The sequence below is a fragment of the Nothoprocta perdicaria genome, unplaced genomic scaffold (assembly GCF_003342845.1).
Source record: "Nothoprocta perdicaria isolate Ctin4 unplaced genomic scaffold, notPer1 scaffold_9, whole genome shotgun sequence".
NCBI classification, from domain to species: Eukaryota; Metazoa; Chordata; class Aves; order Tinamiformes; family Tinamidae; genus Nothoprocta; species Nothoprocta perdicaria.
In genome coordinates this window covers 6,466,616-6,479,768 of record NW_020456198.1, presented here as the reverse complement: position 1 = coordinate 6,479,768, position 13,153 = coordinate 6,466,616, and the positions used below count along the sequence as shown (strand labels likewise).

The 13,153-nt window shown below is 46.7% G+C and overlaps 1 protein-coding gene across 1 annotated transcript in view; it reads right to left on the bottom strand.

Annotated features, from left to right (window-relative positions):
* The window catches only part of GRIP2 (glutamate receptor interacting protein 2), an 85,317-nt gene that overhangs the window by 22,345 nt on the left and 49,819 nt on the right, over positions 1–13,153 (bottom strand). Inside the window, exons 10-14 of the mRNA XM_026052626.1 lie at positions 10,834–10,959; positions 10,127–10,279; positions 9,369–9,555; positions 2,952–3,097; positions 2,384–2,464 (exon numbers count right to left, since the gene is read on the bottom strand). Coding sequence (XP_025908411.1) covers positions 2,384–2,464; positions 2,952–3,097; positions 9,369–9,555; positions 10,127–10,279; positions 10,834–10,959 — 693 coding nt within the window. The remainder of the gene's footprint in view (positions 1–2,383; positions 2,465–2,951; positions 3,098–9,368; positions 9,556–10,126; positions 10,280–10,833; positions 10,960–13,153) is intronic.

Genomic DNA, 13,153 nt, shown 5'->3' with positions numbered 1-13,153 from the left:
CAGCGCCCACAGGCTACATCTGCTCTGCTCACAGATCCATCTCCTTGTAGGGACAGTGATTCCCCTCCTTCAATCACCTAATCAAAGTTATCTATGTACCCAAACGCTGCTTTTATCACCCACAGGCAGTTATAATAGCTACTCCTTATCTGCAGCGCTTCACACCGAGGGCACAGGGATTGATTTTTTTAGATATATGTGGGTAATTCTACAAACATGGTATATAAAGTATTAATACACAGCCCTAACAAGTGCTTTAAGCAGGAGCAACTTACTGTAAGGTTGCCTGTTTGGATGCTAATGTTTGAGACTGGTGTATTTATCTGCTTGGTCAGAGGCAGAGTGACAGCATGATGATATAATTCACTAGGGGTCACAAGGAAATAGCTTCTATGGACTAATATATGAAGACAGAATCAGGATTCAATTAGCATTTCATACTTGCTACCATGTTTTCTGGATGGTTGGTCAATAAGCAGCCAACTATCTAGTCTTTTGCTGCAGTTTTGGCCTTGATCCAGCACAGGACTGAAATATATTTTAAGTTTATGTATACGCGTTACTTAAATGATGTGCTGCAAACATGTACAGCAATCAAAAAGATCCAATCTTTTATATTGCCAAAATATGGCTTTGTAGTTGATAATGATTATCTAACAATTTTAAAACTGGCGGTCACTTTTCATTCACTTTTTATTCATCAGTGATTCCAAAATACGTGCGAAAACAATTTTTTAAACAAAATCCACACGAAAATATATTCAACAAAAAAAAAAATTGAGGTTTAAATGCACTGCCAAAACAGACCCAATTTAAGTGAGACTCCAAAAATGAGATCTGGCACTCTTGCTGGTAACCTTCAGGTCCAGCCCCAAACAAAGACTATGCTTGAAATGGGATGAAATCTTGGCCATGCTCAAGCCAGCAGGTTTTTGCTATCAAATTTAGCACCCTCTGGTCCTTATGGTTTTAATGCTAATGCTAGAAGCAGGAGACCAGGCTGGGGAGCCCAAGGCAAACTCTGCCCCAGCTGTTTCCTCATGCTTCTGCTTGCCTGCTACTTAAATATTTTTACTGATATTCCAACTATGTTCAGAAAGTGCTTTGATATCTTCACTAACTGGAACTGCTACTAAGCCAAATGTTAAATATTGTGTTATTTCTTCAGAGTACTATTGTAACACAAACAACAGAAGCTGGGAAGAGAGGGAGAAGAAAGAACACAAGGTATAAAATCACCCCCCTATCAGCATCAGTACCATTCTTGAGAATCACCCTACTTGGACAAAACGCCCTGCACTTAGCTCATTGACTAATCCTGTAAAGAAAACAAGAGGTAATTGCAAATAGCTTATCTCTATTAATTAAACCCAGGTTTAACGTGTCCTTAGTGACTCTATTCCCCAGACAAAGCTGAGGTCATGCTCTTAGAGGCTCAGACATAAGATCCCATTACTGCAGTTTCACAGGTCGCTTTGTTTCAGCTGAGATGCAGTAGCTGCCTCTGGGCATGGCAAATTGGAGATAATGCAACTTGGCTTATCCAGCAGGGAAAGAGGGATAAGTGATGTGAGACTAGATCACATTTGCCATAAAGAAAAAGTTCACAAATGTAAGGTTTAGCACGGTCCGATGTTGGACAGAACTATGCCTAGATGGTCTCTGTGCAGTGTCCTCTCCAAAATAGCCAAAAGATCTTTCAAATGAAAAATACGCATCAGAATAGAAATCAAGGTAGTTAAAAGGGAGTGATGTGAAAGAAGACACTACAGAAAGGAAAATGTTCATTTGTGATTTTCTATGTGCCCAACAACTCCTGGGAGGAAGGTCTTCCTACGCCACAGTTGCATTAAGTCAATGCAATGCCTTTATCATGTGCCAACCAACGCCTGGTCCCTAATTGCCCTCAGAGGCCCATCTGCCTTTTTCTCCTGGCAGTTTCTCCTCTCTCGACATGAGTGGCAGACTCCCAGTTGGGCACCACGTCTCACCTGCTCTCCTCCCTCTGCCTCCTTCACCTGTACAGGTCCCACCTGAGCCAGGCAATTCCCTTCTAAAGGAACATAACGTAACTGTGAGCAAGGAAATAAAAACAATATTGCTAATAATACTGTCATCTGTGGCACATGCCAGCTGTTAGGTTGCCCTTTGGAGTTGCATGTTTCTCTCCTACCCACCTGGTGCCTGATTTTCCCTTCAGTTTTTCCCTTCCCTTCTTAGAGGAAGGAACCAACCACCTAATTTTGGTTGGAATAAATCATCAGCATTGCAAGACCTACGGGGAAGTCACACATCATCTTTTGTCCCTTCTAGACCCTCTGATGAGCTGGGGTAGATACCTGTAGCTGTTGTAACCAATAGGTAAGGTCTGAGCAACACTTACAGCTGATTGTAATTCCAAGCTCCACACCTCTTTTCTTGGGCAATTTAACGTGGAAAGTACCACTGCTGGGTATGACGGACTCTGCAAATCAAAAGTAGACAAAAAAAAAAAAAAAAAAAAGAGAGAGAAAAAAGTCGTCAGTTACATCAATAGCTTCTGTGGAACCAAAAAAGATATGTCCACGAAAACCTCACTTTTTACAAAGCTGTACTTTAGCATCAGCCAGTAGTTTCAGCTCCATCCTTGTTTCAAGGCCATAAATTAATACAAATATTATTTTTATTAATGAAATGTATTTGAAGAGTAGGTGGCTTCTTCACCTATCCAATAGGCTTAGTTTAGATAATGTGGTGACAGATAATAAGCAATTTATGAAAGCTCTATCTCAGAGCACATCAGAAAACAAGAAGAAATGGAAAGGATCTTCTGACAGAGTCTTCTCATCTTTCCCCCCAAGATCTATCAAAGACCTCATGTACTCATGTGCACATACGGCCTCCTATAGGTGAGTAAAATCACTCAGGTTGTCCAGCTGGTGAAGAGGAGCACAAATCTTTTGATAACTTACCTGCAACATCAAATTCAATTTCAAGCACCACTTTGTTAGTGAGTGCAGCATCACGCAAAAGCTGGTTGGCTTCCTCCATGGTCCCATCTTCAGTTGCGATGCCGTTGATAGAAAGGACTCTATCTCCTACTTGTAGTAGCCCACATCTGCAGTTCAGATTGGAAAAAAAGGGATAGGGGATGAGGAGGCAAGAGAGGAGAGGAGGAGAGAAAAAAACCCAGAACCAATTGTGAGTTACTTTTGCCAGGCAAATTATTACACGACACACAGAGTGGTGACAAACCCTGACGAAAGTGGCCCCAAAGAGATGACAACACATTCTGCAATGCCTGGCCCCAGTGCAAACAGCCTGTGGAAGACCACAAAGCCACATGGTTTGCTTCAAGTTCAGATACACTGGGCACCTAACAATCATTTTTTTTGTCATACTTAATGCAACTTCCAAGAAAATAAACCAAACCCTCCCTCTCTTAAAAGTCAACACCATGGCCATGAAATGAAAGTGATAAATGCAGGGGCGTGTGCCCTGCGACCGGATCTAATGGTACACAACTCTTTTTGCACGTCTGAGCCCGCTGGAAGCCAAACTAATGGCACTGAAAATTGCACAGAGTCCTCTGTTTAATACATGGCTAATACTGAAGCTGCAATCCAATGAACTCACTGAAATGTCTCAGTAAATTGGATAATCATTTATCCCTTGTAATTGCATTTCTGGAAGCCAAATGTACATTGATACTGTTTAACTGCCTTGAAAGGCCAATATTATTCCGATGTGATAGTCTGCCAATATAACTGCCACCAGCACTTTGAGCTTTTTGGTTCAGACTCTTGTTCTCCAAGAGCACAAATCAGCATTTTTTTCACTACGGAAGAAAAACGCTGATTGCAAAGCAATGCTGGAGATGTGCAGCACAGTTTATGTCTCGAGACTCCTCTATTTACAAGCAGAGCTTTTTCACTGACCACTTCTCCTCTCTTCAAAACAAACATACAAATGACCTAGTATAAACCTACCAAGATGATCCTCCACATTACTTTCCACAGCTAATCTGAGCTGTCTCCAAAGCGAGAGTGTTGCCCTTGACTGGCAATGGGGCCATGAATACTTAGCTTTTCCCTTTCCTTCTACACACTCCATCAGTTGTTGGCTACAGCCCCATCTTTCTAGGTTCTCCACTCAGTACCTGTCTATAAGGCCCTTCATTTGAGTAGAACTTACAGAACTGTTGTTCCTCCACCATTAATGCAGGCTACAGACAGCTCTCCAAAACAACTCAGGGATAAGGGAAGAAGCCTAAGGTCCACCTCTAGTTTTGGAGTTGTTTTACTACCAAGGCTCCCCACAAGGCACGGAGCCTTCTCCAAAGAATCTTTATTTTGCTTCTGCTTAATGATCAAGTACTTCCTTTGCCTGCCCTCTTTTAGATGTCAGCTTCCACTGACATCTCATGGAAGACAAGTTATGTTTTATTTATTTTTTTATTTTCAGGAATCATTCCAACCACTCTTAAGCATTCACACAGGATTCAATTGTAAGAAAAGATGGTACCATGGCTTCTGGTCACATAAAGATACCATCAAAGGCAATGGATAGTGGGTGTATTACTCACCTCCAAACAAAGAGATATAAATGAAAGGTCAGGTTATCAATACAAAACACACAACAAAATTCAAGAAAAATGAACAAGCACAATGAACAGCTGTACCCGTAGCCCATCTAAAGCTGAGATATGAGCCAGTTTGGAGACTGCCTACAGACACTGTTTTACTGGTAGGGAGGAATATTCTTGTGATATCTTTACGTTGCTGAGTTCATGCCCAAGTTCATGCCATCCATGGAAAAGTGCTGGCTATCTCATGAGATGTAAATTCTGAAGTGTTTGTTTAAGGAGATTTGGATTAGAGCAGACACATTCATACTCCAGGGAGTATAAATGAATTTGCTCTAGTGAATAAATGCTGCCGATTACAGGAAGTTTAATTACAGTCTTTTCCTGGACTTGTAGATATACAGACACATATATACATTAGAAAATTTCAGCTTATAGGCATGAAGACCATGAGGTCTATGGCAGAGACATCTCCTGCACCCCTAGATCTCTTTTGCTGCAGCCACGATGCCTCTTTCAGAAAGAAGGGACTAATATCTGCAGACCACAGGCATCACTTCATCATTTCAAAGTCACACAAGGACTTGACCTGTTTTGACACCACCGTTTTGGCCTCAGGGGCTGGGGGAACACACATTACTTTTACACAAGATCAGAGCATACCACTGCCACCTTTCCCACCAGAGCTGCTTTCTTGTAGAACAACAATTGCTTGTATTCCTTCATAATTCGAGGATGTTTTACAGCTAACAGTTTTGTTAGGTCAAAAGTATTTTATTTGTTTATATACTAGTCTCAGTTGATCGTGGTTGCTTAAGCTCTGGCCTTGTACACTTACAAAAAGGGGTGTGGAGTGAAGCCACAAATGCCTGGTTCCCTCAGGGAGGCTCAGGAGACCGAACGTGTCTTGTTAACTCTTCAGAATAACTTCATGGAAATCAGTCTCATAACATCATGTGCCTTTGTGTTGAAAGCAGTAACCTCACAGCCAGGGTTCTTGCTGTCCTTTCTCTGGCCTTGCTGTGGGAACTACACAAACTTTCCAAATGACTTCCCCAAAGAGACATGTCTTTCAGATACACAGTCTAACATTTGAGCTCATAAAGCACTCTGAGATTGCTGAAGGACCTCTGAGATTACTGGAGAACAAGCGATTTCAAATCAGAAATAACAAGAACACAAGCACCTCATGGAGTGCAAGTCAACCCTATGGATGTGTTTGAGTTCAGGACTGGAAGGTCTATCCTGTACTTCAGACACTGGCATTTTGTCATGATGTATTCCCCTGGTCTCAGAGATGGCAGTGAAGCAGCTAAAGTGTCTTGCCAGACACAGAGAGGTACAAGTTCAAGCTTTGGAAGACTTGAAAGCACTGAAGATCTCACTTAGGTCTCATTAAACTTCTGCCTGGTCACCGCAGCTGTGGGGCAGCAGCTATGACTGTGACCACATCACTGGCTTCAGAAACTGATGCGCTAGCAGGCCCTCGAGTTAGTGAGTGCAGGCTGTGTGTGCACATCTGTGTGTGCACATCTGTGTGTGTGCACATCTGTATCTGTGCCTCTCTGGGCAGGTCACATCCTGAAAAGCTCAGAGCTTTGCTGGCAGTTTTGCCCAGGTGCCTAACTTCCCTCTTGCAAGCTCTTCGTACCAAAAAGCCAGGAACACAATGATCAAGCAACTCTGAGCAGAGTGAAAAAAACATGTAATGCAGTAGACAGCATTGATTTTGGATACCTGGACAGAAAAGCAAGATGCACCACCATTGCTGTGATTGACAACTGGGGCAGGAAGACACAAATTTATGGAAAAGCTGTTTATGTTGCAAGTCACCTAAGAGAGGACTTCAGGCATCTTGCGCCACCCTCATGGCTGATACAGGGGCTGAATCACTGTCTCATTTTGAGCCCAAAGGCTTCATCTTGCACTCAGCAAACACAACACAGGATGGGGAAGGAGGTCTTTTAGAAGTCATTTTCCTGTAAAACAAATCACAGGTTGGGAAAACGAGAGCTGTTGCCCGAGCCTGCCTGTCGCAAGCCAACACAGCCACTAAACACGAGGCAGTGCAGCTTCCTCAGAGCGATGGAGACACTAATCTCCTCCTTGCACTAACTGGAAATCAGTGCAGCTCCAGAAACCAGCAGTGCTGCCACGAGCTGACCTGGGACACAAGCACTTGGAGGTGGCCAGGGTGGATCTGCCTGTCCCCTGCTTTTGGCTTGGGCTCCTCGGACACGGCAGGCGTGCGGTGCTGGAGCTCCATGGTGGGCTGGAGATGGCCCCGTACCAGCAACAGAGGGAGGGCTGCTCTGCGAGGGATGCAGCAAGTCCTCGAGCAGCCCCATGCTGCACAATGTGCATCAGCTGGAGATCATTAAAACACTGTATGGAGGAACTGATGTTATTTTCACCCTATTGCCTCCCGTTCGTACCTACTCTTTGCTGGGAAAATCACTCTGTTTGGTCCCAGGCCCTCCTGGATTATTAATCCATCCAAAAGACAGCTCTTCTAGGGCAATAATTGCACAAAGCAATTGTGGACCATGCCCCGTGCAGCTGCAAATGTAGATTCTCTTGCATAAGTGTGTGAGCACACAGGATGCCCAGCCCCTCTTTCCCCACAGCTCATCCACTTTGGCAAACGGCAACAACTGAGGCACAAGAGACACCGTAGCCCTGTCCCAGCTGAGCACCTGGCCCTGCAAACAGGACAAAAATGACTCTGATGTCTGGAGTTGAAGTTACAACAAATCCTGCCAAGGATAGGAAATAAGGTACCTAGCAAGGACAGAGCAAATGAGCTCTGCATGACAGCGAGAAACAAAAAGTGAAGTGAAAACTTAAAACTGTCTTTTCCACCTCACTGCAAACCTACCACATTTGTCACTTCAAGCCTGGGAGGAAAGCAATGTTTTACCACCAGCTTTACTGCCAGGGAGAGGAGCCCAGGCTAAGAAAGGCAGAAATACACTGCAGAGATCTTAATCCCCAAATCAAATCCATGCTGCAAATGTTCCCCACCAGGAGAAAGCAGAATAAAGCAGAGAGGAGCGCGTGAATGCTGCTGGGTGGGCAGCTGAGGGGATGCACAGTGTGAGAGACACGTTAGGGCCAGGCAAGCCCGCACCGAGGGGCTTTGCTGCTGCTCCAGGCTTGGCAAGAGGCTAAAGAAAAGCCAGGCGGATTTCCGCACGCCTCCCCTCTCCCGGCACAGCAGGCTGTGTCACCGCCTGATTTCTAAAAGGGCTTTGGTGCTTTGCAACCAAAAGCTTCACCCTGGTAATAGAGGATTAAAAAATAAAATGAAAGCAAAACCCACCACCTTTACTTTGAAATCCTGCTTGGAAACAAACAAAAAATGGCACAAAAGCTCTTCAGAATCCCTCTTAAACTGCACCATCCACTCCCTCTGCCCTGTGCCAGTCCCTTGTGCCCATCCTGCCACCTGCCCTCACAGACCCCTGCACCCCTCACTCACCCTCTTCCACCACCGTGTCTGCTGCCCTAGGTGCTACCATGCAGCAAGGACTGGCATTTTCCCATGCAAGTGCTTTCCCTGTCACATGAAAACACCATTCCCGATTCCCTGGCAGGTTTGCTCTGTACTTTATTTTCCCAATCTGGAGTGGGGATGCCAAACCATGAGCAGGCTGACAAGGCCCGCGCACACGTCTCCTTCCAAGGAAGGTGGGAACAGGAGTCTAGCACCTCAGACACCACCACACAGGACAGATCATCAGGATAGATCAGAGACAGGAAGGGAAACCTGCCAAAGCAGCTGGCTTTGGAGCTACTGCAGCTCATTCAGCAGGAGTGTTTACTCCTCCCTATTCCATCTGCCTAGAGCAATCAGCTGTCCTTTTTACCCAACAAGAGCTAAAGCTGCCCTGGGATCTGCTCTGTTCAGTACTACCCCTGGTGGAGGCATCTGCACCGTGGTGGCACAGAGGCACCCAAGCAGATGTGGACTGCAGCTAGCAAAGGCGCAGGAAGCAGTTTAGCTGAGCCGAGCTGAGGCCGGGCAGCTGCCAGGGAGGCTCTTGCTCCCAGGTCCCAAACTAGCTTTGTGGCTGGTTGAGATATTATCCTGATTACACTACAGCCAGGAGATCCCAGGCACATAAAACTTGGCTAATGGTTAAAGTGCCTTTTTACACAGATCAGAAGGCAAGAGCTGAGAGGAACGTTGGGCACTTGCAAGCCCAGAAGCATCAGGGACAGGCTCGCTGCCCTGCAGGGAGGGTCAGGACAGACAGCTACAGGTATTAGCACTGCTCCCCTGTCTGCTCTTTGCACAGGGCTTGTGGAGCTGAAAGCAGGAGCTGCTTAAATGCAACATTGCCCCGCTCTGAACCACCAGCATCTTCTTCAGGGGGTTGAGATTGGCTTTCAGGCCTGCATGTGCAGCTGGGCTCTGCTGCAAAGGAACTGGGCAGGAAACACTTCCCTGGGCCCTCATGTTTATGTTTTTCCCAATTCTACATCGCAACAAAAGCTTTATCTTTCATAGAAAAGAAAATGGGAATGGCTCTCTCTCATACACACAGACACACGCTCCCTTCCTCCTCCTCCCAGAACAGCCACAGCCTGGTGCCAAGACGTTCACCTGGGATACGAGGGAGGCCGTGGTCAGCCGACGAGTGCAGAAATGGCAGTGACAGTAAACCATGCCCAGTGAAGAATGGGAGATATTACAAGGATGATAGTAAATATCTAAATGAGCCTCTGAGGAGAGAAAACAAACCAAACCATGAAATGTTCATCAGCAGCACCATCAGCATCCAAGGGCAAGGTCTCTAACCTCTCTGCCGGGCTGTCGGGCTCAATAAAACGGACGAGGGGTGGGGAAGACAGGGTTTCAGTAGCAAAGATGCCTCCCTGGAGCTGAAGTCCAAAGCCATTCAAAGGGTCTCCCCTGAGAACCACCTCTGTCGTTTCCGTGTGGACAATCTGCCCGCCAGGACCCACTGTGCTAGAAGCCAGCGACACTGAAAGGAGGAGAGAGGCAGAAGGTCAGGGTCGCCACGGACCTCGGCGGGTGGCTGCAGGCATCCCTGGGGATGGCCAAGGCTCCTTGCAGGGTCACCAGCAGGAGGCAAGGTGGAAGTGCCAGCACTTGTTGTGCTGTGCAGGAGAAGAGGGCAGTAGGGATGGACTCCCAAGGCTGAGGAAGAACAAGGCCCACACATGCAGAGAGGAGGGATGGAGAAGACTGATAATGCTGTAAAGCAAAAGCCAGGGTAGGAAGGTAGAAAAAAAAATAAATAAAAAGGAAAAATTAAAGGGAGAGAAGCTAAACCTGTTGCATCTTCCTTCATCTTGGAAGCACATGTGTAGGAAAGAGACTGCGCTGGCATCAAGGCACTAAGTCAACATACAGGTCTGGTCACAGACCTTGGCGTAGCTGTGGTGCAACAGTGAGAAAAGAAGAGGGAGGCACCGAGAGGATTGGGATGAACAGCCCTACCCGCCCACCCCGGGCACCCAGCCAAGGGCAACTAGGAGAGCAAGGCAAGCACTGCACCCCTCCCAGGCACCCCAGCCCATCGCCGCTCTTACACGAGCTCTTGTGCTCCTTCTTCTTCTGTCTCCTCCTCAGCATGGTGGTGCGGGGGCTCATGGGGTGCGAGCTGCGAGGTAGCGTGTTGGAGTTTTGGCAGGGGAAGCCTTGCGCGTTCATGGTGGGAGACGAGAAGTTGGCAGCAACCAGGGCTGTGGAAACAGAGAACATGTTGCAGGACACACAGAGAAACATGGCAGAACCACAGGGAAACAGACCCCAAGGCATTATATTATTATTAATAATTTATTATTATTAGGGGGAAGCAGACCCTGTTGCAGCAGCCACAGCCCTGCTTTTAACATGTCACACAGTGCCAGTGCTGGGCTGCATGCAGTGATATACCACATTCCTGTTCCCTTCTTTTATATAGTTTTTTACATTCCCAATTTTACACAGCTGTACTTTTCATCCTGTAACAACTCATTTTTGCCCCGTCCACACAATGGGGCACTAATGGGGTTGGGGATGGACACGGCTTGGCTCAGCACACAGCTCCAAGTGTGGTTCCTAGCTGTGTGTGCTGAGCTGCATCTACCGATTTGGTACAAATCAGCTCAGCACAGGACCTTCAGAAACCAGCTCAGGTTGCAGGAGAAGACACGAGGGACCCTTGGCTACAGAGCTGGTGCTGCAGGTTGGGTCGCTAAGGGGATGGAGGGCACGACAGAAGGGAACACACGCAGGGACGCGCGCTGGGGGTTACATTTGCAGTAATCCTGGCTGGCTGGCTGGTTCCAAGTGGGCGTCTTGCAGTGGCCGGGGTGGTGGGTGTGACAGTAGTTGACACAGGGGTCCCAGCAATGGTGATGGTCGCTCTTCTGCACTTTGACTGATGGCATTGAGGGAATAGAAATGGCCGCAGCGGAGAGGAGAAAGGAGAGAAAGAAATGGTAAAAAGCACAGGCCAGGAGCCGGGGTCTAGTGCTCATACCTTCCTCCTGCAGAAAGGACAGCCTTGTACTGGCTCAGGACAAGTCAGGACACAACCACGATACGCCAAGTACCAGCAATGAGAACGCACTCCCATGAACATGTCAACCTCCACAGCCAAGGGCACAACTGGGGCACGCGGCAGCACGCGGATGTCACTGACACCTGCAGTTTGTTGTACAGGGTGCAGATGCTCCCTCTAACCGCAGGTTTCCCGCAGAGGCCGTCATCGCTCCCAGGGAATCCTCCTTGTACTGCTTCCCACCTTGCTGCTTCTTGGCTGGATGCCTCCTGCCCATGCCAAGGCCAGTTTGGAGCACTCTGGCTCCAGCATTTGAGTGTTTTGTGATTCCTGTGGCCAGGAATCCACTGCAGGAGGCACAAATAGAAAAAGAGGAGTAGTGCAGGGCGGAATACAGATGACCAGACCAAAGGGATTTCACCCACTGCTGCTTAAAGGCAATTACACAGGTTCCCCTACCCTGGAACAGAAGCCAGTGCTATGGCCAAGAGCAAATGAGAACAGGGCACCAACGCAGCAGACTCCCTATTCAAAGCCACTTAACTGTTTTAATCCACAGTCCAGCATGTGTTGGCAATAATCTGTCTACAGCACAACATCCTTCACTCAGAAATCCCTGTCCCAGGAATCATGGCCTTCCAGTATCAGGCCTCAATGCCACGAATCTCTGAAACACATCATCAAGCACATAGCCAGACACAGACACCTCCTTCTGCTCTCCTTGAAACTCCTTTTGCTCCTTGGCAGCACAGGATTGATTCTGTTTTCTATTCCCAGCAGTGCTGGGCTCTCACTCCTGGATCCCTGCACCATGCTGTCCGCATCTGTTCTCTTCCAGGAGAAATTACTAGCTAACAAGCAAGATGGTAACGATCTCTTTCAGCTAAGCATAAATGGCATTCCCTGGCAGAACATCACTGTAGACAGGTTTTAACCCAACAGCTCTTAATCTTGCACTGACTGGAACCCACCCATCCCAGATAAGATCTTTTCAGGTCTGTGTTTCCCAAGTGCATGTAATTGCAGACAGTGACAGCAGCCCCAGCTCCTTCTGAAGGTGCAGATCTTGGACAGGAACACACTTAAACCTGTGGGTCCATCTCATCTAAAGGTCACCTGCTTGTGACTTTAACAGTAGAAATCCAATTTGTGAATGTGCATCACAGACATCAAGTCATCGAGGTCAGCTTTGCTGACCAATACTAGCATTTATCTCTATCCTTGTTAAACAGTTAGTGAATTTAGCACTTAATCTATCAAGCTCTTCAAAAGTTCCGTTCCAACTCTGCGGCTTCTATCTTGTGAATTCAAAAGAAAACTCGCATTCAGAGGGCTTTTAAAAACAAAAATCAAATCTATGCAGCTATGTCTACACAAAAGGAGAATGTTAACTGTACTTAGAAAGACTAAATACTTTGAGTGCTAGGGACACAACTTATAGATATGTAAACAAGATCATTTAACTCATTTGTAATAATTAAAGCTATCTCATTTGTATACAGATTGTTAGCTCATATCTTACACAACAGATAAAAGGCCTATGAAACTCAGATGCTGCTGCACAGAGGGAAGAAAATGGATTTGGGACATTTCTGTGATAAAACCTACAGCAAACTTCCTGCCCATCATCCTCGCCTAAGGAGACCCATCCCTCCTGGGTTCCATCCACCCCCTCTGATCTTGCGAGCAAGATTCCCCACGAGCTCTCCAAATGCCCCGAGAACCAAGGAGAAGGCAAACTCAGTTTGACAAATCCTGTGCTTCGACATCAGATCAAAAGGACCCAATTTTCTCCTGACAGCCCGTAGTGCTGAGCAGCTGCAGCTTCAGATCTCTCTCTCCACGTACTCAATAACTAAACGTTAATTACGCTAGAACCCACACTTAAAAAAAATAACAACATGACAACATGGACTTACTAACGTGAGTGGCAAACAGGAATTTGCCCATGTAGTCTCCTCTCCTCAGCTGCTTTCCAGCAGTTGGTGTCCCAAGTTTCAGTCTCAGCCAGGAGAATCTGCCTTTGCAAGGCCCTTACTACCCACGTTTGCTTCCACCAGTCTGTGGAAAG